The 27,571-nt window shown below is 44.3% G+C and overlaps 2 protein-coding genes and 1 non-coding gene across 4 annotated transcripts in view; 1 reads left to right on the forward strand and 2 right to left on the reverse strand.

The window, feature by feature from the left end:
* FSD2 (fibronectin type III and SPRY domain containing 2) overlaps window positions 1–11,143 on the forward strand; it is a 21,360-nt gene extending 10,217 nt beyond the window's left edge. Inside the window, exons 7-13 of the mRNA XM_005148724.4 lie at window positions 510–665; window positions 2,075–2,209; window positions 2,946–3,099; window positions 3,479–3,612; window positions 5,537–5,669; window positions 8,271–8,447; window positions 10,297–11,143. Of these exons, the coding sequence (XP_005148781.2) occupies window positions 510–665; window positions 2,075–2,209; window positions 2,946–3,099; window positions 3,479–3,612; window positions 5,537–5,669; window positions 8,271–8,447; window positions 10,297–10,549 (1,142 nt within the window). The 3' untranslated portion in view covers window positions 10,550–11,143. The remainder of the gene's footprint in view (window positions 1–509; window positions 666–2,074; window positions 2,210–2,945; window positions 3,100–3,478; window positions 3,613–5,536; window positions 5,670–8,270; window positions 8,448–10,296) is intronic.
* A 2,626-nt stretch (window positions 11,144–13,769) lies between these two features.
* LOC115946471 (small Cajal body-specific RNA 15) lies at window positions 13,770–13,900 on the reverse strand. Its single transcript, XR_004080543.1, has one exon. It is a non-coding gene; the product is annotated as a small Cajal body-specific RNA 15 (non-coding RNA).
* A 9,608-nt stretch (window positions 13,901–23,508) lies between these two features.
* Window positions 23,509–27,571, reverse strand: part of LOC101874123 (high affinity cAMP-specific and IBMX-insensitive 3',5'-cyclic phosphodiesterase 8A) — a 116,281-nt gene continuing 112,218 nt past the window's right edge. The window contains exons 20-23 of one of the 2 annotated variants that reach the window (XM_031048685.2): window positions 26,770–26,934; window positions 25,678–25,807; window positions 24,810–24,929; window positions 23,509–24,727 (exon numbers count right to left, since the gene is read on the reverse strand). In XM_031048685.2, coding sequence (XP_030904545.2) covers window positions 24,823–24,929; window positions 25,678–25,807; window positions 26,770–26,934 — 402 coding nt within the window. In that variant the 3' untranslated portion in view covers window positions 23,509–24,727; window positions 24,810–24,822. Of the gene's footprint in view, window positions 24,930–25,677; window positions 25,808–26,769; window positions 26,935–27,571 lie in introns of both variants that reach the window. The other variant, XM_031048684.2, reaches the window with a different exon arrangement.

Genomic DNA, 27,571 nt, shown 5'->3' on the forward strand with positions numbered 1-27,571 from the left:
ACGAAAGATTTTAAATCTTTTCTAGCACACCACAAGTGGTCAGAAACAACAATATGCAACTTTTATGCCCTTACACTGTGTTTTCTTAAAGTAAAATAGCATTTGCTACTCTGTTGCTTGTGCTGATGACCCCTTGTTACACAGCTTTTCCCTCATCTTTCCTCCAGAGGCTCCTCAGCCCCTGGGCTAGTCCACAGCAGTGCTGTGCACATCAGGTGTTGCTCTGCAGCATACAGCAGTATTCAGAGGCCGGGGAGGTCAAGAGAAGGATTTGGCTGAGGCTTATGTATTTTATTGTTTTGATTTGAAACAAGACTAACCCATACACCAGTGACCTGATTATTATCTACAGGTATTTACGGGGTCAACTCCTCACTTTTCTTCATGTGGGAGAATTGCCCTATTCAATGCCTAGGCTTTGCACAAACAGCTTTGTGACAGGAGAGGTGTTTGCCTGTGAGCAGACCACGCTTATACATTCAAAACCTGGCTTGTTTTCCCTTCTGCAGCGCCTTGCGCCCCTGTGATCAACCCCCAGGCTCCCAGTGCAGCAACTGGAACCTCACTGAGAGTTTGCTGGAGCCTCTTCTCAGATGACACTGTCGAGTGCTACCAACTGTGCTATAAAACAGTGAGCAATGAGAGGCGCAGTGACGAACAACCAGGTAAGGAATCCTGGACCCAAAGGGACATCCCAGCTCTCCACTGGCAAAACCAGCTGGTTCCAAAGTTCTGGACTTGCTGTGGCAACCGGTACACTTTCTGTTCACCCTCTCTGACACCAAACCTGTCATATCTGCCAGCATGTTTCCTCCTTCTGGCTCTATCACTCTTCCCCTGCCAGGTTTGCCATGCTGCCAGCTTCAGCAGGACCCAGCACAGGAGCAAAGACACAATGGGGCAGCAGCTGGAATAGCAAGAGTGGGAAGGGGACAGTGGGTAGAAACAGGTCTCAACAGTAGTATTTCCTTTCCTGGAGGGTGGGCAGTGTGTTAGACACATATGTGCTGCCTCCACTGCAAAGCACAGTATTTTTAGAGAACAAATCATCATATTATCAGCATGTCACTGAAACCCCCACAGTCATTCTACAGTTTATCTCAGTGCTAATAATAGGCTGTAACTCCCCATCACCCACACACAGAGAAAAAGAACCACAGACCATCCTAAAATGCCCCACTTTTTGTTGTGACAAAAATGCCTTTGCTAATAATAACCTTGCAGACTGAAAACACCCAGTCACTTCAGCAAAAGTAGAAGCCAGGTGAGTGCCAAATGGCCAGTTCAGAAAGAAAATCTCACTAATGCATATAAATATCTCAAAGGTGGATGCCAAGAAGATGGTTCCAGACTCTTCAGTGGTGACCAGTGACAGGATGAGGAGCAACAAAGAGCATAAACTAAAACACAAGAAGTGCCACCTCAACATGAGAAAGAATTTCTTTATGTTGAGGGCAGCAGAGCACTGGAACAGGCTGCCCAGGCAGTCATGGAGTCTCCCTCTCTGGAGACATTCAAAACCCACCTGGATGTGTTCCTGTGTAACCTGGTCTGGGTGGCCCTGCCTTGTCAGGGGGGTGTGACTGTGTGATCTCCAGAGGTCCCTTCCTAATGATTCTGTGAAAAGCAGAATCTGTTCAAATTTATGATGAAAAATGATAAATTAGTGGTGAAATAATTTCAGTTCTTGTCCCGCCACTGGGATGGGATGAGCTGAGCTGAGCTGAGCTGACCAGAGCAGACCAGACAGCATCCCTGGAGTAGGAACATGCAAGGTCTTTTTAGAAAAAGATCCAGGGGCAGGTGGGTGACCTTTCTCTCTGGGTTTTCTTGGGTTTTTCCTCTCTGAGTGATGTGGCTTCTTCAGAAGCTGCTCTGTTACCTGATTTATGCCTCCTTAGGGGAAGGCATGGTGAAGCAGCCTGACAGCTAATCACAGGGTATGGAGCACAAGGAGCTTTCTTGAACTCAGCAGACAAAACAATGCACTTCAACTCCATTATCTGAGGCAGCTCTGGGGAGGAGTGGGTAACTCTGTAAAAGCACTGTAAATGGGGTGTTGTTCTCATTTCAGAGCATACGCTGAAAGTCAAAGAAACATACTGCACCATTACTAATCTGCTGCCGAATACACAGTATGAATTTTGGGTCAGTGCTTTAAATGCCACTGGTATCAGTCCACCAAGTGAAAGAACAGTTTATGTAACAGGTAAAAATACTTTATTCATATAATTATGCAACCTTCATAGAATTACTGGCATAAAATTCAGAGATGACTGTGAATTCCACTTTCTTGGCAATTTGTTTCTTCTGATGCAAGTCTATTGACTGCATGGGAGTTTCCTACTTTTATTTGGAGAGCCTGTCAGGCCAATTGTCCCTGTTTTGGAATTGAAGAAACAGAAGCACAAATAACTTATTTAAATACAAACATGTAGAAGAGCTGGAAATAAGGCTCAAGTCTCCCAGTTCTACCAGGTGGATGCCAGCTCTCCTTTTCTTGGCCTGTAGGTATTTTGTGGGTTCACCTGCTCTGCTATCCTATGTAACTGCAGTTCAGTCAAGCACATTTTATGAAATCCTGACATAGAGAGGTCATAGTGAGACCTTCAGGTACCCATTCCAGCTGTCTTTGACATCTTGGAGAAGAGAGGCATCCTTATGGCAGAGACAAAAGCAATCATAGAAAGAAAATGATTCTGTAATCAGGCTTGATCTATGTTACTTCTCTAATTAATTCTCTTTGGGACCTTTATAGTCCAAATTAGCTCTTTAAATAGTACTGTTATTGCCCTGCCTGCTGTTTATTGTCCATTGGAGAAACAGGTTTCTAACTGTATTAATATTAGTTCACAACTTTGTTCTATTTTTTAAGTTGTCAAAGCATGTTTGTTGCAAACATCTTCAAGCAACAGCTTAGAATTGTTCTTTTGACTACTTTTTAGCTCCTTCACCACCTACCATAAACAGTAAAAAGATTCGAAGTTGTGAAAATGCAGCACTGGTATGCTGGGAATCTGGAGACATTAACCCTGTTGATTCCTACACAGTTGAATTGTCCAAGCTGGCAGATGAGGAAAACGGTGATACTATTACTGAGTGAGTCACTATTCTATCTAGTCAGTGACCTGGAGAGATTAAACCACTTTAAGTCATGTGGCATCAGACAGCATTAAGAAAGGATCCACGATCCTTTGATGAATCTACCTTTACAAACATTCCTCTTAGTAAAACTACTTGTGTAAATGTAAATTACTGTACAGGGAATGGGAAAAGGGCAGAAGCAAATGTAAAAACCTGTATAGTCTGTCACAGACTATCTGATGCTCCCAGTAGTGACAACTGTACAAGGTAATGTGTTGTTGATGGGTTACAAGAAGCTGATCATGTAATTTTTCCTTTGTTGTTCAGAAAAATAACCTCAAAGGCCCAACTTTGTTCTCTACCCTCTCATTTTCCATGAATTTATTTTCTGTAGATCAATTGTGGGGATTCCTAACTGCGAAGTTCTAATTCACCTCCAGCCAACACAAAGCTATCACATCTGTGTTAGAGCCCTAAACCTGGGTGGTTCCAGTGAAAGAAGTGACCCTGTCCTGATACATACCACAGGTACTGTACAGCGCAGGACAACTCCAGCAGCCTGTTGTAGCATCTGTTATCTCAACAGGAAGATTCTTGCTGGCTTCAATGGCTTCTGGATGAGGCATGTCCTAATGTCTTACATCTAACTATATATCTGATAAACTTTCAGGAAAGAAAAAAATCACTCTTTTTGTAATAATAAGTGCATTGCTTTAGCTCTGTAATTTAAAATTAGTTCTGTCCAGTATATTTGATACTTGAAATTCTAAACATTTTAAATGATACTGAATTCTAAACATTTTAAAAGACAGCATCAACCCAACACCCCCAAGATGTTGCCAGCTTGCCAAATACTGACCCACCAATGAAGAAAGTTTTAGTGCAGTTTTACTTCAGAGATTACCTTATCATGATCCTGCTGTAGAAAAGCATGGCAGACACAGTCAGCATTTTCTAGTGTCATTTAGATATGCGAAATCTTCCTCTGTATCTCTTAGCATCTTTAGCATGGCTGAGGAAGCTATGAGGGTTGTTCATCTTTATTCACTAGGAAAAGGTAGTCCAGCTTTTAGCTGGAAGCTTTGCTTTAGTAACTGACATAGCACTTTCATCTCTGTTCTCAGTACCACACTGAGCAAGATTTAACCTTCCACCCAGAGAGAAGTTGGAAGCTCTTTCCCCTCCCAACCACCTAATCAAAGCTCATTTTAATGACTTATAGGTAGACACCTATTTTCACCTTCACCACTGCAACTTCACTGGGGTGTCTCTAACTTCCCACATCACTCACAGGTGGTTAACAACACATCTGGGTCTCTTCTGCCATTACCTTCAGTAATCTGAAAATTGTGCTTTTTCAGCAAGCTGGCTGTGCACCCATTGATCTGCAAAAAGCCACATTTCAGTAAGAAACCTGCCTGCCACACAGCAGTGACACCACTGAAAAAGAAATGGTCATTCTTAAATCCCTGGAGAGGAAGTCTGTTAATTGTGTTACCATTGTTTGTGTGCTTTTCAGCTGCTTAAATCAAACTCAATATTTGAAATTGCCAATTCTGCTTGCACAGCATGTGTTTGTTTTCAGCAGCACATGCCTGTAATTGCCCTGTCATTGTTTGTATTGCATTTGCATTGAAGTAACTTGCAGTTTGATTATAATGATTTTATTTGGGATTAGCATGGAGAGTTTTATCTTCTCTGAGTCTACATTATGCAAACAGCTAATGCAAATTGACCTGTCTGCTGCAAGCACTCACCTCCAACACTGGGAATGACCTTTGATTCTTACTGGGGTGGATACACAAACACCAACTACAAACACCGGCTGTGACGCACATGTCAGGGCACCGGAGTGCAGTGTGTCAGACCTGCTTTGTGAGCTCTCCAAACAGGGAGAGGCAGAAGGACTTTCATCCTGGGCTGACTTAGCTCACTTACTCACCTCTCTGAGAGCTGATCTGGTTAGGGGGTGCTGAAGCATGAGGCACGCTGCATGTGGCACCTTTGTAGAGATCCTTCTCTTCAAACCGTGCCCAGCATTTTTGTGGAAGAGTGAGGCCATGGAGAAGTCTTTAAGCCCCCTTTTCCTTTCAGTGATTACTTAATCTCTGAGGAAGATGACTTGAAACTGGACAGTACATTGCAGGGACAAATCCTCATGTTTGAATAGCTACTTTCTGTGCAATGCCTGCAGCTTTGGGTTCCAAACCAGGTTAAGGCCTTTTTCTGGTTTTCACAAGGCTGCAACTAAACAGTGTTAAGCTGTAAACCACCCATTTATTTGAAAAACTCCAAATGGACAACTCTGTCTTCTCAATGTCAGCCCCAAGTTCTCTCCAGAGCACTGGTTAATCTTTTTGTGGACCCCAATGACATTTCACCACACTCTTGCTGCAAACCACAATGCCATAAAGGAGTTGCTGGAGTTATCCTCATGCATTCTCTCTTGCAGGCACCTACTTCTGCCTTAACGAGGATACAGCCCATCCTTTGCTGGCAATTCTAGATGATGGATTTACAATTGCATGCGATGAACTGGAAAACCCAGAGTGTGATCTGCCCGTCTATGATAACAGCTTTACAAGGTAAACTGGAGAACTTCAGTTGCAACTAATGCATGTGGCTTGTGGCTGCTCCACCTATGACACACCCCCGCACTGAATTTAAATCCACCAAAAAGGTTTACTGGTATTGCAGCTCTCCTTATCTTCAAGCCATGCACCAACCAAGTAGCACTTCCAGACTGTATGTGTGTGTGTATAATGTATAGGGTTTTATCCATCTAGGGTTTTGGATAAGTGGTTATAATTGTCTTCAGTTTTAGACCACTGCAAACACCTTATTCTGTCCTTTAAAAATATGGATTAGTCATCTTTTATAAAATTAGGTTTATTTTAAGGTATTTCCAGTTGGGCTCCTAAGGTAAGTTTGAAATGTCAGGCTTTCCCATAAGTCCTTGAAGAGTAAAACCTTGCATCCATTTCTTCAGGCCCCATAGTTTCACTGGGGTTATTGCTCCTGGGCACCATTACTGAGCTCTGTCTGGCTTGCTGCTCTTTTCTGAGGATTTCTAGGGTGACTAATACATATAATTTACAACATCTCCCTTTGCACGATGTGTGCACCGATCTCTGTTAAATTCCAACACTTTCTTCCCATTTAATTCTTTACAGAGCCCAAAACCCCTAGAAAAAACGTTACATACACACTTTAAAAAAAACCAGTCAAACTCCAGATATTCTGAATATAGCACTTGTGGGATTAAAAAAAAAAAGCATATTTACTAGGCTCTGGTTTAATTACAGTGATCAGCACTTGCACACTTCCAAGACTTGAGGAGCTGCTCCTCTCTGCTGGCTGTTGCTCCCTCTCTCCTGCCCCTTCTCTGCAAGCTGCCAAGGTGATAGATCTTTGCACATCATGTGAAGAGGGCTCTGCTCATCTTTTCTTGGTGTCATTTTCACATGTGGAGCTTTAGGTATTGCTTTTATATAGCTCTGTCCAATGGAAACCACCAAACATTCATCTTACGTAAAACTTGTTCACTACAGCGAATACTACATGGTGAGCGAAAAAAACTATTGGTGCTCTGGGCACCAGACCCTCTTTGAAAGAGGCTTTTGCAGTTCCAAGCACAGTTGATCAGTTTGGATTTTTTAAATAAACACTAGGAAGTGTCTAATGGGGCTTTTAGCAGCTGTCATTGATTCTGTGAGTTTAAGTCTCAGGCTCTGTCTAGCTGCTCTTTGAAACTTAAGCATCACTTGGAAGTTAATGCAAGTTCATAAACAGGATTACAGATGCAGCCAGCCACAACTACATACAAATCTGCTTACACATTAGGCACATTGAGCTGATGTTGAACAGGTATTTAAGTGCTAAAGAAAATGGTACAGAAAGGAGTGAAATCTGAATACTTGCCTCTTGCTAATAGATCTAGCTGATACCATTTGAGCCAACAGATTTTACTTTCTGAAAAAGAATTAGGCACTTTGCCATTGAAATGAGACTTAGCTTGCTGAAATGCGTTTCACAACATATAACCAGGACAGGCATTTGCGACCACTGAATAATACAAACCCACAACTTAGTCCCATGGTGGAAAAGCAATGTTACTAGAAGGCATGGTAGAAAAGAGCCAGGAGGCAGATGATTCTCTTCATTAAAGTCATGATGACAAGCCTAAATAGGATTTCATCCCAGTTCCACACGGTGCTTTTATGTTTCACATAAACAGCCAGAGCTGCCACTCATCTTATTCTGAACTCTGAGACTGAGTTTTTGATGCCACTGTGAACTTTCAGAAGCCTCTTTTATACAAAGATACTGTGAAAAAAGAAAGAAGAAAAAGCTCCCAAGCTGAAAGGACCAACACTCTCCCTCCAAGGAAATTACATTGCAAACCCTTTTGACATTTTTGTGATCTCCAGAAGGCTGATGTGTTTCCTAACCACAGCAGCTCCTATGGCTCAGGCTTGCCTTGGTGGCTTTGCAGCTCTCATTACTATGGTAATGTTTTGTTCACAGATGTTTACCCATCCATTTTGCATCTTCCTTTTCCTCCTCAAGCTATAGCAACACAGCCTGAGTCCTGATTTCAGCAGCCTTTAAAGTATTCCCAAGACATCTACATGCACTTGCTGTGAACTGTTCATTTGCTTTAAGGGATTGCTGGTGAGGTGGCACAGAGTACAGCTATCTTGCTGTGCGTGCCCATCCTTACACATCAGGCCCTCCAAAAGCTGAGTGCAGCTCTTTCTCAGCATTACCTAGAGGTAGATGAGCTCAGTGTCTGCCAGCAACATCCTTTGCCTTTGTAATTTAGAACATTAGACCCTACCACAGAAACATACAGGTTGTGTGTGACCCCTTCATTCAAAACTGAAGGTGTGTTTTGAAACCTACTGTCCCTGTGATGCAGCAATGACGGCTAATACACTGTGTACTTTTCCTGAGAAAAGTGGGGGTGTGGTCTTACAGGATTCACGTTCCCCTCTTAATTCCAGTTATGGTGTTTCAGAAGTATTTGGCAGAGGTTATTTTGCCCAGCTTTCTTGCTTCAGAACCGCAAAGCTTCCCACAGGTGAAAACAGGGCAGGTGTCACAAAGAAACATGCAGGTTGTGTGTCAGGTCTTCAGCACCCAGAGTCCGTGCCAGAGTACACAACACCGTCTGTCTTCCACAGGTGCATTGGGATCCTGGGCAGTCTGATTCCATTTCCAGGAAAGCATTACTGGGAGGTAGAAGTTGAGGAAGATACAGAGTACAGAATTGGCGTGGCTTTTGAAAACACTCCAAGACATGGTTATTTGGGGACAAACAACTCATCCTGGTGCATGAGGCATATCATCACACCATCAAGGTAAGGGCTGTGGAAGCTACAGTTCTCCTAGAGGAACACCCCCTAGCTGTATACCTGCAGGTAGAACAGCAGAACTCCTACTTGCAGAGGACAGCCAGAAGTTTTATATCAAAGCCCAGATCAAGCACTTAATGAGGGGCCTCTAACATTCCACCACTGGCACTCTCAACAGCTGTTGGAAGGATACTGGAACCTTTAAGCAAATCTTCCTGCTTGACATTCTCATATTGAAATAGGCAATCCCAGAACTAACCTGGCTAAAATCTGCACTACAGAAGTGAGCTGTAAAGGCCTTGTTTTAGGTCACCGAAATCCCAGTGGGAAGACAGAGAGTAACAGACCCATACATAACCTATCAAACTACATTATCTGGCTAAACCCAGTTGTATGCACTCTCCTACCTGTGAAAGCACCCAGCAGCCATACCTGCATGCAGAAATGCCAGCTCCCCTCTGCCAGCTGAACCTGCTGGCTTTTCCCCAGATACCTTTATACCGGCATGATATCCTTTGACTCCCCCATGAGGTCTGGGCATTCTTCAAGGCATCCAGGAGCAAGAAACAGGTCACACCACCAGGCATCCCTGAGTGTTGCCCACTACCTGTCTGAATGGCTTACTGCTCAGCCAGGAGCAGCCAGGGTGCTGCTGGGCCCCCTTGGACATCACCTGAGTGCCTCTCAGCATGCATAATCAGTAAAGGATAAGGGTGGCACATCACAGCCCAAATCTGCCTGTCCTCTGCTTGCTGGTACACAGGGAAGATTTAGATGCTCCAGCTGACTGGAGCACACACTCCTCTCTAGGTGCCTGCTGCATAGGCAGTCATCAGCAGGGCGGGCACTCACCTCCCACACAGCCACAAATGCTGCTTAATGAGGGAGACCAAACTAAGCTAATGACTCCCACATACACTGCAGGTAGGCTATTTGGTTTCCTTGCTACATTGAGCTAAGAAGGACATAGAAACTCATTCTTCTGAAGCAACAAGCATGGACTTCAGATAGAAAAGGGAGCTGGGCCATTGCTCAGTTTGAGTCATTGCCATAACCATTTCCACAGGGAAGTCTCAGGTTTGAGTGGTGTAGGTGGACAAGGCAGTTAGAAGCTGGGCCTTATGAAAGAGCAGATAACTCATCACTTCAACTGAATAAATCTTCCAATTTCTGCACAGAAAGGCTCATGGTTCCCATAGAAATCACTTATCTTGTTTGCAGTGTGCCACACTAGGGAGAATTGTTTGAGTAGCTATTAAAGGACCCCAGCATTGCTTGAACAGAGACTGCATAGGGAAGAGGGCTCCCTGCATGACAAAGCTGCTTACCTATGGAGCACCTTCCTAGCCTCCAATAACCCACAGTCCAGGAATCACAATTAAAAGATGTCACCCTCTAGTAAATGAACTTGTAGACTGGAACTTCCCCACCAACACTGCCTAGGCTGAGAAGGTCTTGTAGGAAAAGCAGCCAGAAATGTCATTTAGACAGTGGGATTTGACAAATGATGCCCCATAGCCTGGAGGATGCCAGCTACACTGTGCGTCAGCCTCTGCCCAAGGGATTGCGCTTTCTTACAGCTGCAGGGAAGGTTGGCAGGAAAGAGGCTCGGTACCACAGAGGAACCCATGGGGAGCACAGCAGGGCCTGAAGGACAGGACTGAGCAGTCTCAGCAGGTCCCTCCCTAGCAGGGCCTACAGCTATCCTGGGGCAAGGTGAGGAGATGGCAAGTGTTCTGGGGCAAGCCAAATTGGCAGGAAGCATGCTTTGAACACACCTATGCTCACAAAGCACTTCCCTTTGAGAGCAGCCAGGGTGCCCTCAGGTTTTTTGACTTCAATTTCTTTCCTACAGGCACAAATATGAATTCCTACACAGTGGGATGACACCAGACATCAGAATTACTCTCCCCCCTAGAAGGATTGGCATCTTGCTGGACTATGAGAACTGCAGACTGTCATTTTTCAACGCAGATATTGCCCAGCACCTGTACACGTTCAACTCACATTTCCAGCATTATGTTCACCCCTGCTTTGCTTTGGAAACACCTGGTATCTTACGGATACGTACTGGAATTGCAGTACCCCCATGGACTGCCCTTCCATAACCTGTGTTCTGCAGCTACCATACCTGCATTTAACCCACAGTGAGCAATGTCCTCTCCAAGCATTAACTATTCCATCACACTCCCTATAAACCAGCTATCTCCCAGGAAAGAGCAAAGTGACCCTAACTGACACCAGCTGCCAGGCCTAAGCCCTTACAATTTCTGTCCTCTTGGGCAGGGTCTTAGTCAAAAACCATTATGGTCACAATTCCACCAGCATCCCAGAATTCTCCAGTTGGAAATGGATACCATCCTTCTCAGAGGTGACACTTGTCACCATGCTGCAGTGGCAGCTGGATCAGTGTTTCCTCAGTGCCCATCTGATGCCCTGCGAACCCCCATGCTCCAGAGCATTCATTAATTCCACTCTTGTGTTTGCTGAAGAGCTAAAAATTCAAAGAAAACCAAAAATAGCACAAGGCTATTTAAACCACAACACATAATCACAGTACTGCTGCTAGACCGAGCCAAAAATACTGCAACCATGAAGCTGATTCATAATCAAGTAGTCTTGTTGCTACATGAAGTCTGTGACACAAGATAACCAAATACACCTCCTCTGTTAGTGCCTACCATGCACAGGGAGACTTTGACAAGCGCTGGTCTCAAGTAATAAAAGACATTTTTACATAATGCCCATGCCTCTACTTCATTCACAAAACCAAGGCCTTTTGCAGTGCTTCACTGTCCCTGCAAAGAAACCTAAAGCATCATTTTTAGCTGGTTCTTCCTGGCTATGCTCTCCTCCAGATGGGTGTATTCTCCACCCTCACAGATCTGTTCTCCCCCTCAGTGCTGAAGAATTCTCACCCCAATGATGTGCCCTTGAAGCTTTGAGTGTCCCGTGGGGGCTTGAAGCTCTGGCCCAGCACACAGCTGAAATGTCCTTGCTTAGGCTTCACTTCCAGACAGCAGACAATCAGACAGGCTTGTCTAGCTCTAAACAGCCTCATTCATGTATGTCAAAACTACTCGAATTCAATCAAGAGTCATTAACAGAGCAGCTTTTCCACAGATTTATTGCATATTTGTTACAAAAATCATTGGTTCAAGTTTCCATTCTAGGGGATGGCTGGGCACAAGCAGCAGCCTCTACAATATACATGGTCTCTACCAATAACCACAGCCTGGCAACTGAGATTTGATGTACAGCTCTGTGCCAAAAGCTCATCTGTTCTTCAAATAGCTTAAAAACATCTTCCCAAAACAGGTTTCACAGAAACCATAAAACCAAGGAGCTGAACACACCTTATGCAGTGATCAGTACTGTGTTCTCTGGTCTTTGTTTCACAAGCCTCAAAAAAAGATGGGTTTAGTGATGCTGAGCTAGGCAAGTACAAGGTCATTTCTTAAGTCTACTAGAATTCAGAGATTCCGAGGGTTGTTCTGGTCAGTGTCAGACCCCCTCTAAGGCAGGCCACAGACTGCAGCTGCACTGGCATTTGGTCACAACAGCTGGTGTCCACCAGAAACAGATGACTCCATCAGCAACCACCACCAATGCAGGGGGCACTGCTGACAGTGGCAAGGCTGTACTAGAGAACAGCAGGTGAAGCATACAGCTCCTCTGCCAGGGGCTACAGTGGTGAAAAAGTTTAATTCTTTGCTTAAAAATGCATGCCTTGATTCAGAGTCCAACTTTCACCCATAGGAACACATTTTACCTTTATATGCCCAAAACCAAGTACTGCACTCTTCGAGTAGGTATCTGAAAGAGTAAGATACACAAATATCAGAGCAGAGCTAGGAAGATGTCTGAACCTCCCAACAAGCATTTAGAGGTGAACCCAACAATCCTGATGGAAGCAGATGTTCTGCTGTGAGCAGTACCACCACCTCCACTGGGACTTCACAACCCTCACGCTGGACTGCTGCAAGGACATTTTCTGAGCTGAATTTGAGGTGCTTGGATACACTTGGGAGTGAGACTACAGGTACCAAACAGCTCTGTCATTACATTACCAGCGTGATGAATCTGCTGGAGAGCTTTGGCCTGAAGGCTGAGCATGGAGAAGCCAGCTCAGCAGAACATGGCCCAGTGCTCACCACCTGCCATGGTATGGGACTCCAAAGGCAGAACAGGATTATCTGAAAAAGCAACAAATAAACAGTAATTGGCCATTAAATTGAAAACAATAAGCGAATGAGTTGGCATGTTTCAGTTGAATATATGCTTCACCTGTCAGCAGTAACCAAAGCACTTCCTCCCTTAGGAATACCAGCCCTGTCACTTAAATATTTATACAACAAAAAGGCACGAACAGCCTTTATTTTTTAAAACCAGCTGTCACTGTATTGTAAATAAATCCTTTACAGGGAAGCCACCATTTCCACTACCAGGTCTGCTGATCAGACCAGTACACTCAGGCTGAGCGTTCACCAGACAGGGGTAAGTGTTGTCCATTTCCGAGTAAGAGCCAGGCCTGCACAGAACTGGAAGCTGTATCTGACAGTAAAAGGGGATTTTCCTACTGAAGCTAAACCACTTCTCATCTCTGGCCTGTCTACAGGAACTCTGGCTCACTGCTGAAGTAGATCATGTGAAAGCACAACAGCAGTTAAGAATTAGTTGTCCTTGTCTCTGACAGCAAGCTATGTATGTGGTGCAAGATGCATTTTTCCTGGTACCTGTCGGTGTTTTTCTTCCTCCTGCTTTTCACTGTGTGCATTTACTGGTACATGCAGCCCCTGCAGGGATTACAACAGCAGGAGCTGCCCAAGGAGAGGATAGCCCAAATCAGCTAACCAGGGACTCTGCCAGGCCTGGCTGCCAAAGGCCCTTGGGCTTAGAAGGAGTTACCCTCAACCCCCTTTTAAGTAGGCAAAAAGGCTCACGTTTGCCAATCCCTGTTCCCGCTTGGTTTAAAATACACGTTGTGGCCACCGGAGGGCATCACGAATCCCTTCCGCAAGGCTGCACGGGTTATCAGACAGGTTTACATAAACCGGGGGGCTGAACAGATGGGTACAGCTCCAAACTGGTTACCACAATCCTTCCGCGTGTCCAGTGTCGCTCCTCAACCAGTCCTGGAGCCGCGAACAAAGGGACCCACGGGCCTGTGAGCGACAACACGCAGGTAAAACATTGTTAGCACAGATAGCACAGGCAACACAACAGCCCTGAAATTCGGTTTATTGTGTTCAATTCAAACCAGACACACTCATCATTTTCTACAGAAATACCCGAGCTATAACTTGCTCGCTCTAATTACAGTTAAAACCTTGTAGGTAGACGAAGTAGGCCCTGACTTTCTCTCACAGGCAGGCCTTGTTCCTCCACCATTTAATTTAGGAGGATAGTATCAATGAAGTCAATATAATGTCACTGACTCCACTTTCTTAGTCCTCCAGCTATCTCCACAAGGAACCCCTGGGCAGTCTCAGGAACCGACCAAGAGCGGGGTCTTCTGCTACTTCCTAAACCCACAGCATTCCCTCCTCACGCAGGGCCCGCTCAGCGCTTACCTGCGCCCTGGGAGCTCCACGCCCGAGGCACATGGTGATGGCGGCAGATCCCGCAGGGCCGCAGTCATGCGGCAGCAGCGGGCAAGCACCGGGCCGCGTCTCCTCCCCACCCAAGCGGGTGTCCGCGCCCGAGGCCCAGCCCGGCGCCACATTACCACCCGCACCGCCGCCTTTACGTGACCTGCGAGCAGAGCGAGTACGGAGGCCACGATTCCTCACAGGAGGCCCCCCAGGCACCACGTGGCGCCGCTACGGTCCGGCGGGGGGGCTCCCCCGGTCGCTGGTCTCTGGCTACGGGCAGAGCGGAGGAGGCGCAGCCTTGCACGGGACTGTAGGCTCCCGCCGTCGCCATGACAGGTCCTCTTATGCTACCGCCATTTCCTGCGGGCGGAGGCCGCCGGGCCGAGCCCCGCCCCGCGCCGCCGGGTGAGGCCGCCCAGAGCCGCTTCCTGCCCAGGCGCGGCGGGGCCGCCCCTTCCGCTGCTGCGGTAGGCGCGGTCTGGCTGCGGGGCGGGTTGGGTTCTATCCGGAGTGGGGAGCCCTGTACCGGGGAAACGGCGGGTGTGGGGGCGGATGGGGTTGGCGGGAGTTGGTGGGGCTGCGGCTGAAGAAGAGGCAGGCTCGGGACGGCACAGGAACCGCGGCCGAGGGGCTGACCCGAGGCCCGGGTCGGGTCGGATCGGTAACGCAAGGTTCTCCCGAGCAGTAACTGCCCGAGTCCCCGCGCACGGCACCCGCCTGTAGGTCGGGTAGCGGCTGCTCTGTCCATAGCTCATCCTTGCGTCCCGCAGCCCTCTCCCAGACTCCACCATCATGTGCAACACGTGCTTATCTTGTCTGCCTCCTTCCGATAACAAGTGCTTGATCCTGCAGATTTAAGCATGGGAATAATAACATCCTGATATTAGATCTGGTGAGCGACGCCCTTCTGGGCTCTGCTCCAGGCACTGCTCTGGCACGGCTGACTGGGAGCCACCTGATCGAAGCATAAAATGGGGCCACAGAAAAGCTGCGAGTTAGATCTGTGCCCTGGGTCCGTAGTTCCCAAAGCCACCTGCATGGGCAGCCATTCCCCAGACTGGGCCAAAAGTATCCTGTAGATCCCTCAGACGTATTTGCAGCCAGTTCGAGTCACATGTTTTTTCTCTCAATCTTTAAACAGAATTCCCTATGTTCCATCTAAAGTGCTAGAAAACACATGGTCAGGAAATGCTTGGGCCACCCCATCACCTCCTGCCCTGTCCTATGCCCATGCTGACCTGAAAGCTTTAGCTAGGATGCTGGAATAAACTTATTTATTGTGCCTGTGCAGGTAGAGTCAGGCATATTGGATATGTTTAACAGCCTATGCAATAAACACTTCATGAAATGAATATACAATAGCTTTGCCATTTGTAATCTGAGTTTAAAAAGCTTTAGCAAGAGTCAGTAGCAGCCCTGCTTGCCTTTACTCCTGTGGTGTGATTGTTTCTGCTACCAGGAAAGCGCCTGGTACCTTTAGTAACAGCCTAAGCCTTAGGAAAACTTCAGTATCCTCAGATTAAATAATTTCAGATCTTAGAGGTGAAACGATTTCACACCACCAGTCAGGCTGGCCAGCCCAACCTGAAGCCTTATTTGCAGGTCTGCCCCTTTCTGCTGCAGTTTATGGTTAGGAGGGCTCAGATATTCCCTTCCTTGGACCAGCTGCACTCCTGGGTTTCACCACACTCCTCATTCCTCAGGACAGCCAAAGGCAGAAAAAACAGCCCTGGAAGGGAGAGCTGGGGAGTGGATGGTTGCTGAGGCTCAGCACAGAGGTGCTGTCACAGGTAGGGACAGGCGCCTGGGCTTCCTTTCTAAGGTTTTATTCTTGCATAAGGCAAAGAAATAGAGGTGAAGAGCAGGAATCATTAAACACCCCTGCGGGCTCCATGTGCTGGAGATAACAAAGCTCAGCTTAGCCTCAGCAGAAGAAAAGTAAACTGCTCAGCAGACTCCTCTTCCAAGCAGAGTAAACACTTTGCCTCCTACCGTTGAAATGGCTTATCAAAGAGCAGTATCTTGTCAAAGCCTCTTTCAAATATGGGCTAACTGCTGTTCATGCTATTATTAACTGGAGGCAGTTTGGGAAGGGGAGGTATAAAGCTTTGATTTCTCTGACATGAAAGCTTTAAAGAAGGGAAAGAAGTCATAGTATTGCTGACCTGTGATGCCATGGCATACGATAAAAGCCTAGCTGTCATTTTTGCCTGCACAACCTCACTGTGACTTCAATAGCCTGCCTTTGGGATAGCTCAAGCCTGATTTATGAATGACAGTTTTCCCCTGTGGGTCCCACAGATCATGACCTTTCTTTCACTCCAACACCACACAAAAGCTATGAGAAAAAGTCACGTTGCTTCCCATACATGGAAGCACATTTTCTACAGTGATTATTTATTAAGCTCCAAATTTCTGAGCATGCCCAAAGAGATCACTTGTATTGACATACAGGAAAGAACAGTTAAGAAGAAGTCCGACTTCATCACAGCCTGTTAGACGTAAAGGAAAACCTTTGCTCCTGGCGAAGAACTTCCAATTCAGTATCACTGTTACAACCTGTTGTCTTGTTTGCCTTCCTTTGTCTGTGCATTAACCCTTGAGTTAGTATCTAGCTCTTAAAAGAAGTAAATAAGCTGAGAGGCCAAAGGACAGGCAGATCAAAATACAAATACAAAGATATGTTTAATTTAGAAACGGGTATTTCTTTGTCCTTTTGCTGCACATGGAAAAGGAACCATTGGCTTTTGGGCTGCGTGGTGCCTTCTTGGTCCCTCAGTGGCATTCTGCATACTGCTAGTGTATCTTGGTGACACTGGGTCAGCTTGAGTGGGAAGCTCTGGTGAGCAGGCTTGAGCGTGGGGCTCTGTGCTTACAGCACTAATATCAAATGGAAGGAAATCTAAGCTCAGGGCACAGCTGATCATAAGGGGTGGGAATAAGCCTGAACTTGGCTCAGCCATGGCATCGTGGCATTTCAGGTACAGACTATACTAATCTGACCATGTATTTGCAACCAGTGTCAGGGCAGACTTCCTTCAGAAAGCCAAAATGAGCTAAGAGGTGGGTGGATCATGGGTAAAAAAATAACACCCAAGAGGCAGACTGTAAACGGAGCTAAGCCAATCAAAGTGAAGTTTAACCTCACCCAAATCAATGCGTTGGGAAGGGTTTTTATTTGAAAGTCCTGAGGTGGGGCTGCTGCTGGGCAGATGTTTCTCTGTGGGATGCCAAGTGGGAAAACCAACCCAAAATTCCCTTTTTTCAGACTACTTTATAGAAACACTGTTGACTCTTGTTACAACAAAAACAATACAACTACCACTTTGCTGGTACATACTGCACCAGACTTAAACATGTCACTGGTATTTACTTAACAAAAATTCTTAGGTATGTACTCTGATGTGGTTCAAAGAACACTTGTTTATTTAAAACAGCTTATTTTAAGACAAAGCTTTTTGGTTTCTTTTTTCTGTTCCTGGCATGAGAGAGCAGCTAAAACTTTCTGCTTTTTGACCCTGGCTTGTCAGAGATTTCACATAACTGGGGACAGCATATTTGCACTGAGGCTGACAGCATGAATTTTCAGGGGCTAGGCGAGGCTGCTCACTTCTAGGGTTTGGTTGTATGGTGAGAAACACTGTGCTCTCCCGATGTCCTGAACTGTCTATTCATGCAGTTGGAGTCTTTCTCCCTCACTGTCTTCAAAAGCAGTGGCTGATGTTATGCATGCCATTCCCAGCCCAGTCTTGGTGGGGTAGCTGGGCATCTTGCCTGCTCCTTAGCACTTACATTCATGCTCTGTCATTGCAGTCTGTCTTACTTACAGTAAGCAGTGTCTGAAATAGCCGTCACCACCCACTGCCAGGGACAGGGACTCCATGCACACACGATGGCATTCGGCACTCCCGCGGGTCTCACTGAGGTCAGGACAAAGTGGGGAGGGAGGATGCATTTCTGGCTTCTCAGAAGCTGTGACAGGATCTCTGCAATGCAGCAGTGGCAAACTGTAATGAAAGCACCTGCTTCCTAATTTCTATTCCCACTTTTGATAGTCAGCACAGTTCAACATGGAGCACTCAGCAGCAGCCTGGGAGACCCCAGGAGTAGACCAGGGTTTGCCATGGGGTGGATGCTGACAGGCCACTGTGTTTCCCTGCAGCTTGTTTTACCCACCTGTAAAAGGGCTCTGTGGGTCTTGTAATGCGCTTAGGGATCTGCAAAGTAAAAAATTCATCTTCTGTAAAGAAAAATATTACAAGCAAAGTAACATTTACTTTTTTATTTTTTTTAGGCAAGAAGGGACAGTTCTGCTGGTGGTGCAAAGCAGAATTTCTCACACATTCCACACTGCAGATACCAAGGGAGTCTCATCAAACATATTCATCTTTAGGCTGAAGATAGAGCCATACCTCCTCCCAAGGAAGCAGGGAGCTGCAGGATCACAAGCCTGACGTCATTCTACTTGGTTATAGAACATTCTGCATGCTGAACTTGGCACTCAGCACACTCAGGTTGAGCTAAGAGCTAACATAATGAACTCTGGGGAAGGATTTACATCAAATACCACTCTGGAATATTAGACAGGACCAACTTCCCACCTGAATAATTACATACTGTGTAAATTCCTCCTTTCTTTTGAAAACCAGACAGTCACCTTCTCACTTCTTCTCTAAAACTGTGTGCCTTGTGTGCTAGTTCACTACCTCAGGAGAATCGTATGTGATTAAAACACAAAGTAACTGCTGTTAATTACCATGGGCTGAACTAAGAGTACTTTTAGCTCTAGCAATGACTCTTGACACTCGAGGGGGGGAGCAAGCAAGCCAAGGAAAGATTCAGATTATCAAGTGTCCACAGCTGCTTGTATTCTCTAACATAACCTCTAAGGCAGCTGTGCCTGTGAACACTCCTGAACTTTGATTTGTTTGTGGGAGTACAGTACTTAAGACCATGCATACACAGTCATACCGTATGCAGTGGTAGTGCAGCACTCATAAGCTGGTTAACTATGTTTGTATTCTCCTTCTGCCTGTGGATACCAGTGTAAGAAGGCTTTAACTTAAATCAGAAAAAGATTTTCTTGTGGTAGAAGTTTTTGTAAGCAGCAAGAGTCAGTTGAAAGGCAGGATTTAGTCCTGTTCTGCCTGTGTGTTTGAGGAAGATCCACAACCAGTGGAAGGGAAGGACTCCCAGCAAACCGGATCAGAAGAAAAATGGAAGATAGAGAAGCTGAGAGGGAAAAAGTGGAACAGCAGATGACCAGAAGACTGTTTTCTGGCCTGAGAAAGACTTACCAGGCAAGGGTTGAAGGTCCAGGACTTCAAAGATGTTTTGAAGCCTCAAACCCATTTTGCTTAGTGGTTCTTGGTCCTCTGGCCTTTTCTAACTCAGTTATCTTGCTTGTTAAAGAGGATGCTAACACATTGCTTCACAGGATTTGCAAAGCTATGTTCACTGAGGTTTGTGTGGGAAGTGTGGGCGAGATTCTTAAAGATGTTAAGGGGAAAAAAAGGAAAGCCTGAGACACTTTGCTCTAGTAACATTCAAAGCAGGCACAGAGAGAAAACATTCAGTGGAGTTGCAATACAGATGTCCTTTGCCCACAGAGCCATAGCTTCAGCAGAAGAAAAAATAGCTGAAGCACATGGACATCCCCTTGTTCTGAATCAGAAGCACAGGCTGCACAGGAACATACATGGCAGTAATTTAAAAGTTTGTTTTCTTCATCCAAACATGACATCGGGATGAAATACAATCCATTCTGCTGTCATTTAATGAGCACCCCTGGGACCACTGTACCTGGGAGGCATGATGTCACACATCAACAGAGAGATTATTTGTTTTGAAGCTTGTGAATAGCTCTGAGCCTTTATTTCAGAGTGCTCCACACAGAGTCATGACTCAAACCCTTGTGGTCTCACAGAAGGGCACAACTGACTAGTTTCCCTATGCTGTTTCTGAGCATCTTGTAAGGGATTAGTAGATATTTATCATCCTTTATTCTGTGTAAGGAATGGGTTTGTCATTGCTTCAATTCCTTCATGTTCATTACACATTTTCTTAAGTGTCATATCAATGATGGCTCTACTGAGACAAGCAGAGGCAGCTACAGCAAAAAGCACTGCAATAAAAACCAAGGCATTCATTCCATTTCAAGTGATTTTTAATTTGCATATAGCCACAGGGAAAATCATAGTATGAAAGCCATCTTCAGACCCGTGACAAGGTAGCTGTGCACAACAGATGGTTTCTCCTAGTGTAAGAATAAGCAATTATTACTCAGAATTTTATACCTATCCCTTGAAGGGACCAAGATATTAATCCAGGGCAATTTGCTGAGGAGCCAACTTATTTTTTACCAGATTATAATAGTTTAGACTTGCCTGGAAGCAACTAAAGTGATACCCAGGTTTAGCAGCAGTATTAGCTGACTGAAAATACACAGCATGGAATATTAAGTCAGTCATTCTGAATGGGTCATTTAATGCTGAATTGCTGAATCTTCAGTTCTAAACCCCAAAGCTTTAAGATTAAAACCCCAGAGCTGCATAAAAGGACCTCTCCTTAATCACGTCTACACTGGAATTTACTCTTGTATTAGTATTAGAACAAGAACAAATGAAAAGCATTACACTGTGTAAGACTGTCAGCCTGTCTGAAATTTAGAATAGCTTCAGTTACACTCTTTCAGTTTATTCCATCATTCTCCTTTGCATGGTGAAGAAGAAAAGCCATGATTTCTGTCCTAAGCAGAGCTCCATCACTGAGTGTACATTTCAAAAAGCATGGGAAGAGGTACTAAGCTATAAAGGGTTCAGAGCACAGGGCATGTGATGTTACTGTGTAATCTTGGAGAAGAAATGAAAGGGATCTGGAATGTCTGAGGAATTTGCAATGGGATTGAAAACATCTGGAGCGATGAATATCACATTAGAGCTATCACTCTTCCACGGCAAAGCCCTTCCTGCTGCATGGGCAGCAGCCTGGAATCATTCCCACTGAACCTTCTCAGCCACCACTGAACTGCACACACCATTTAAGAGATGTAGCTTGTAGGGAGAAGCTCAGTGGGATTAGATCTTAGGGGAGGATCAGGCATGGTAGTTCCAGATTTTAATTAGAATCTGTCCATGGCAACAGTGAAATTTAGATGGACAACAGAATGAATGGAGCTGCATTCAGTAGCTGCAAATCCATGTTTTATGTTAAGTGAAATTATTGTACAGCAATATGGACATAAATCTGACTGATACAGAGTGTTGATTAACACAATTCTACACTCCAAGTGATATCATTAAAGATGCATTGTGAATATCACGGAATTAATCACACTGATCACATCTCTTCAATGATGATGCATCAGGCATTTTATTACCATGCATTAGTATAACCCAAATTATTAACTATGCTTATGAAGGAAGTATTTTTTCTGGCCAGTTCTCTTTAGTATCTTTATGAATGATTTGGACGAGAGGATCGAGTGCACCCTCAGTAAGTGGGTGCACCAAGTTGCGTGGGGGTGTTGATCTGCTTGAGGGTAGGGATGCTCCACAGAGGGATCTAGAAAGGCTGGATCAGTAAGTCGAGGCCAGTTTTAAGACTCAGTCCTGCACTTGGCCACAATAACCACATGCGATGCTACAGGCTTGGGAAGAGTGGCTGGAAAGCTGCTCAGCGGAAAAGGTCCTGGGGGTGTTTGTCAACAACCATCTGAATGAGCTGTCAGTGTGACCAGGCAGCCAAGAAGGCCAACAGCATCCTTGTTTGTATCAGGCAAAGTGTGGCCAGCAGGACCAGGGAAGTGACTCAGCACTGGTAAGGCTGCACCTCAAATACTGTGTTCAGTTCTGGATCCCTCAGTACAAAAGAGACATTGAGGTGCTGGAGCGTGTTCAGGGAAGGGCAATAAAACTGGTGAAGGGCCTGGAGCACAAGTCTAATGAGAAACAGCTGAGGGAACTAGGGTTGTTTAGCCTGGAGGCTCAGCGGGCACCTTATCTCTCTTTACAACTGCCTGAAAGGAAGTTGTAGTGTGGTGGGTATTGGTCTCTTCCAAGTAACAAGCAATAGAAGATTAAATGGTCTCAAGTTGTTCCAGGGAGGTTTAGATTGGATATTAGGAAAAATTTCTTCACCAAAAGGGTTGCCAAGCATTGGAACAGGCTGCCCAGGGAAGTGGTAAAGTCACCATCCCTGGAGGTATTTAAAGGATGTGGCACCTGGGGACATGGTTTAATGGTAGACTTGGCAGTGCTAGGTCAACAGAATGATCTTAAAGATCTATTCCAAGCTAAACAATTCTGTGATTCTGTATTTTTTACCTCCTTCCTTCAGACATTTTCTGGGCCCGTATGTTGTTACTTTCCCTCTCTGACCCTCACTGCAGCAGGTAAGTGGAGGAGATACTGATGGTGTGATGTAGCTGCCTTCTAAAGCAGCCACCATAGCTTTTCCTTGAAATAGGCACAGGAACGTGCATGCAATAGAAGACATTAATACCAGGTGGCAAATTAAAGCTGACTACAGTATGGGCATGTATAGGGAAAGACAACATAATATTGCCAGGAAAACAATATATCTGGAAAACAACTCTCTCTCCTTGCATGTTCCTTTTGAAAAGAGGGCATCCTTTTTTCAGCCTTCAATGAAAATATGTCTCATCCTTCAGTATCAATTGTAGAACCCCTGGAAGACTGACAAGGACCCATGCCCTCTTGTCCTACTATGTCCATGAGACAGTGGCAGGATCTGAGTCCCACTGGCTTAGGCAATATACATTCTTCAATGAACTAAAGGAAATTAAGGGAATTCCTGCCTCAGCAGCATATAACCCAATTTTTATGTGGGAAGGGATTGTACACAAGCAGGGTAAGGGCAGCAATGGCAGGAAGGCATAAAACACACATGAACAGTAGCGAGCTACAAATGATAGTAGCCCATGAGTCTCATCGGCTTGGAGATGAAGCAGAAACATAGAAAGAGATAACACCTGGAGAGGTTACCTGTTCCTTTCTTACCTGCTTTAAGGCTCCTGCTGCTGCAGTCTCTGAACCGCTCCATCATCTACCTCTCCCCTGCTTGTGCTTCTCCAGGAATGGTTCAAAATGTCTCTGAAGTCAATTGCCTCTGCACTGACAACAGCCAGCCATTCTTTCAGTGCTTTTCTGCCTACAGGAAAGGTTGTCAGGATACTCTTCTAGTCCTTCAATGGAATACAGCATGACACTGCTTTTAGCTGTGAAGAGACTTGTCCAGTGGCACACAAGGGTTTGATGGGCTTGCCAAGGCAGGCCACAAAAAAAGGCTTGCCAATCATATACCACCTTTCATCACCCTTATGCCAGTCCAAACCCCTCAAATATTCCTGTCCCAGACAGCAAGTATCTTATCTTTAAAAGAATTCCATACATCTGTTAGTCTGCAAACTGCAAAGTAAAAATACATTTCAAATGAAATGGCTTTGACACTTGTTAAAATACACATTTTATTATTTTCTGGTGTTTGCTATGAAGGTTTCATTCAAATTGTGAAGGTACGCAGCCTTACAAACTTCTTGAGTTAAAGGTTTTTGTTGGTGGCTTTATGTTCCGTTTCTTTCATGGCAGAGGAAAATACATAGGCTAGAAATTGTTGAAATTCATTAGATGTTTAGTATTACTTCATATATGCTGTGGAATGCTTTGTAGAAATACTATATAAAATAAGGCAGATTTTGACAGGGAATTCAGTCATAAAATTTCACAGGAGAAAACAGAAAGTTCCAACATATTATTATTTTTGTAGCCAAGGGAAGAGCGGGTTGTTTTCACTGGTCTGTGGGAGAACTACTGCAGTTCTGGTGCTCAGACAGTATACAGCTCTTGTTTATTCTACAATGCTCAAGTGAGACCTTTTCAATAAAACTTACTTTAATTAACATAAATCAGACAATATTTAAACATACACATCTATCCTTACAGTGCAATAAAAAGGTATCATTGTATAGTATTTTGTATTTGCATTATGAAAATAAAAGGTCTGTACATCAATTAAATGTATATTAATGAGTATGAATCATGTAAATTTATAATGCATCTAAAGTTGGCTTTGGCTTTTAAGTATTTATAAATTCATAGAAAATATTGAACATCTAACAAAATAAATAAAACATAACATTTGAATCATAGATGCTAACGATCAACCTCAAAAATTCTTGTGTTATTTTTACATTTGCTACTAAATTTCTTAAAGAGAACTCACTTTCAGTAGTGCTCAGAAGTGAATGATTGCACCTTCTGTGATGTGAAAAAATACAGTACATCTATTTTTGTAGATCAAAAATTCTTTCATAGACAGTTGCATTTTAAATGTCTGATTGTTCTACGTAACTGTCTTAAGTGCTTATAAAAAGCATGTAGCTTTCTCATAAAAGCTGTGGGTCTCTATTAACAGACAGTCTTCTAGTGAATGTTCTTTTAATGAGGATTCTTCAAGGTCTTCCAGCTTCACATACTGGTATGAAGATATCGCAAAAATATGTTCACTAATAAACCCTCTTCAGTACAAGTACTGCAGCAATCCAGTGTAATTCCACTTGGTAGGCTTATTTCATTGGAGTCCGCACACGTAGTCTGTGGAAGTCAACTGCTGACCTCATGTTCTCTTGAATTTGAAAGTTCCCCAAGAGCATGGGCTAGCCTTACTGTAATACTGAAGAGACCAAAACAAATCTGAAATCACATGAATAAAAGTGAGCTTGAATAAATATGCATCTGGTTAGTAAATTACACACCATGGTCTAATTGCTATTCTGGTGGTGGTCGAAGGACCCGCAGATTCCTTGCATCTAGTCCTTTCCAGTATTTAATGTTATTATTCAGATGCTCCATCAAATTTGGCAGATCTGCAAATGCTAGGGAAGAAAGGGCAGAATGCATTTAGTTTGCAGAATTGAAACAGTCACATGATTCTGTCTGCTTAAGTATCACTTGAAATGTCTGGGCAACTGTGTTAAGTAGGAAAGCTTAAATCTATCATACCAATGGCTGTATAGCTCTCATCACTCATGTATCACTCAGGCCAGTGAGAACAGTTCTGTAAGCCTATTTAATACTAGTATTGCAAGTCCCAGCAAAGGGACCCAGTTTTCCAGGAGGGGCATAGCTAATTATGCTTGTAATTATTCTACTTCTTCAAATCTCAGTCACATGTCATGATCTGGCATTCAGGAGAGTCACATTTCTGACCACTTTTAACCACAGAGGCAGCACTTAGAAGAAAACAGCTGCTCCCCCGAGCACTTTCCAGACTGCAGAAATTTGTCTTGAAGAATAACTGATATTAACATGGACAAAATGACTGTGCCCAAAGTGCTATCAGGGAGAAAATGTTCTGTTCTCCTTTTACAGAGAAGCAAGTTTAAAATTAAGAAAGTTAAACATTGCCTGAATCTAATATATTAAGAGAAACCACAAGGCTGGCTTGTAGCAGTATCAAAATACTTTTAAGCAATAATGAAATTATTAAGTTTACTTGAATTGCAGAAATCTTCCCTTTCCCCCCCTTTCTTTAAGAGCCATAAGAAAGCACTTTTATATCCCAGTAGTTTCAAAGGTTCACACAATAGTTCTCATCAGGAAATACAGCAGAGTTTTGCTTACCATCCCAGGCATCAAACATATCAATAATGAAGTAATCAATGAATGATAATTGGGATTTGGGGATGCTGCAAGTATTTCTGTCAAAAACTGGCATCACAACAGGTAAACCTTGATTCCTTTCTTCATCAGTCTGCAAAAAACACTCTTGTGATTATTCATCTAAGACATGTTCTGTTAATGGGCTTTTTGTTTGGCACTGACTAGAGCTGCAACTGATAAATAAACAGAGGAACCTGAATAAATCTGAAAAGGCAGCAATTTAATCTTAAGCACCTAATCGTCTAGGTTTCAGTGAAACAGTAGACTACTACTGCCTTCCAGTGTTGCACACAAAGCCATGTATTTACCTCTGCATCTACACACAAAGCTGACCCTAAGTAACTTCACATGTTACTGATTAAGTTATGACTGCTTTGTAGCTAAAAGATGCTCAACCATTTTCAATGTCTGATGGAAATTAAAAGACAATCTGTACCACTCAGAAATGGCAAAATATCTTCTTTATCCTCCTTTCCCCACCTTGAAGTACCAAGTTCCAACTCAGTATTTGTTTGATCTACCATCTGTAATAATGACTCTGCCCTCTCTCTTTCCCCATCTTCCTAAAATCTTTCTTCAGCAGTGATCTAAAGTCCTACAGCATTTCTTAGGGTCAGCGCTGTTCCCATGCTAACACGAGGACCTGATGATTCTTTCCCATGCTGACACTAGGACCTGATGGTCCTATTCTTGAGGCATAGCCACAGCACGTGGGTACACGAGGCACCCTTCCTCTTCTTGTGAAAGGCATGCGTTTACAGGCGAAACTCAAAAAGCCCAGCTCCAAAGTGAACAACTTAAAAGTTTAAATTTTTCAGAAATTGCACTGTAGAAGCTGCCAACTTTCATCTGTCTGAAGGCATCTGCTCTTGTATCAGCATGAGTAATACCCCATCATTTAAAATAAAAATGTGGTTATTTTTCACATTAGGTAATGCAGCCTGGGATGTTCTGGGACACTGGCAGATATACACCTTTCTCCTTTATTCTTTTAAAGAGAATTTAGATGGAATTAAAGCTTGGAATTTGAGCAGCCCATTTCAGCTGCCTTACCTGTGCAAAGTACTCTTCAGAGATGCGTCCGGCCCACTCTATGCACTGTTCTATGGGTCTGCATGGATTGGAAATGTCAGCACACTTTATCAACATGCGCTTGATAAGGATACGGTTTTCTGGAGACCTGAGAACGGTTTTGATTGACTCTCCATCACCATTATTCTGTAACATTTAAGAATTTAAAAAATCCATTAGCAAGGGCTCTGTGCACTTACTCAAAAGCTTTGTGCCTTGGGAATGCTTTTAGCTGATCCTACATGGATCAGTCCTGCTACTGGCTACCGTATTTGATATCTAACCAAATTTATAGGGGGATTACGAATGTTAACCACAGTTGTGAACTAGCCCTGAACTCCAGTTTCTGGATTCTGTCACTGTCATTGTGACAGATCTCTTGGGCACCTTTGGGCAAGTCTTCTAATCCCTCTATGCCTTATCTGTATCCTTAAAAGTGTGGAGAGGATCCATTCATCACTAAACACAGTGATGAGCACTGTGTAGGCAGAAAAGTATAATTCTCTGCTGAAATCCAAGGATTAATGGACTTGCACATTTAGAGTGGAATAGCTGGTTTAAAAAAACACAGTGACCTGAGCTGCATGGTCATCCTGTGCATGCAAACTTCAGTGTGAGCATCAATCATTGTGACAGCACTGCTACTATAAGGAGAGCAAGATCCCATATTGCCTCCCAGGCATGCTCCTCACTTCCTTCCATGGGACCCATGTTAGCCCATCAGTCTCTGACCTGACTGGGAATTTTGCTTTCTGACAGTTTATCAGTATTGAAGTTATATATA

The sequence above is a fragment of the Melopsittacus undulatus genome, chromosome 9, assembly GCF_012275295.1.
Source record: "Melopsittacus undulatus isolate bMelUnd1 chromosome 9, bMelUnd1.mat.Z, whole genome shotgun sequence".
NCBI lineage: Eukaryota > Metazoa > Chordata > Aves > Psittaciformes > Psittaculidae > Melopsittacus > Melopsittacus undulatus.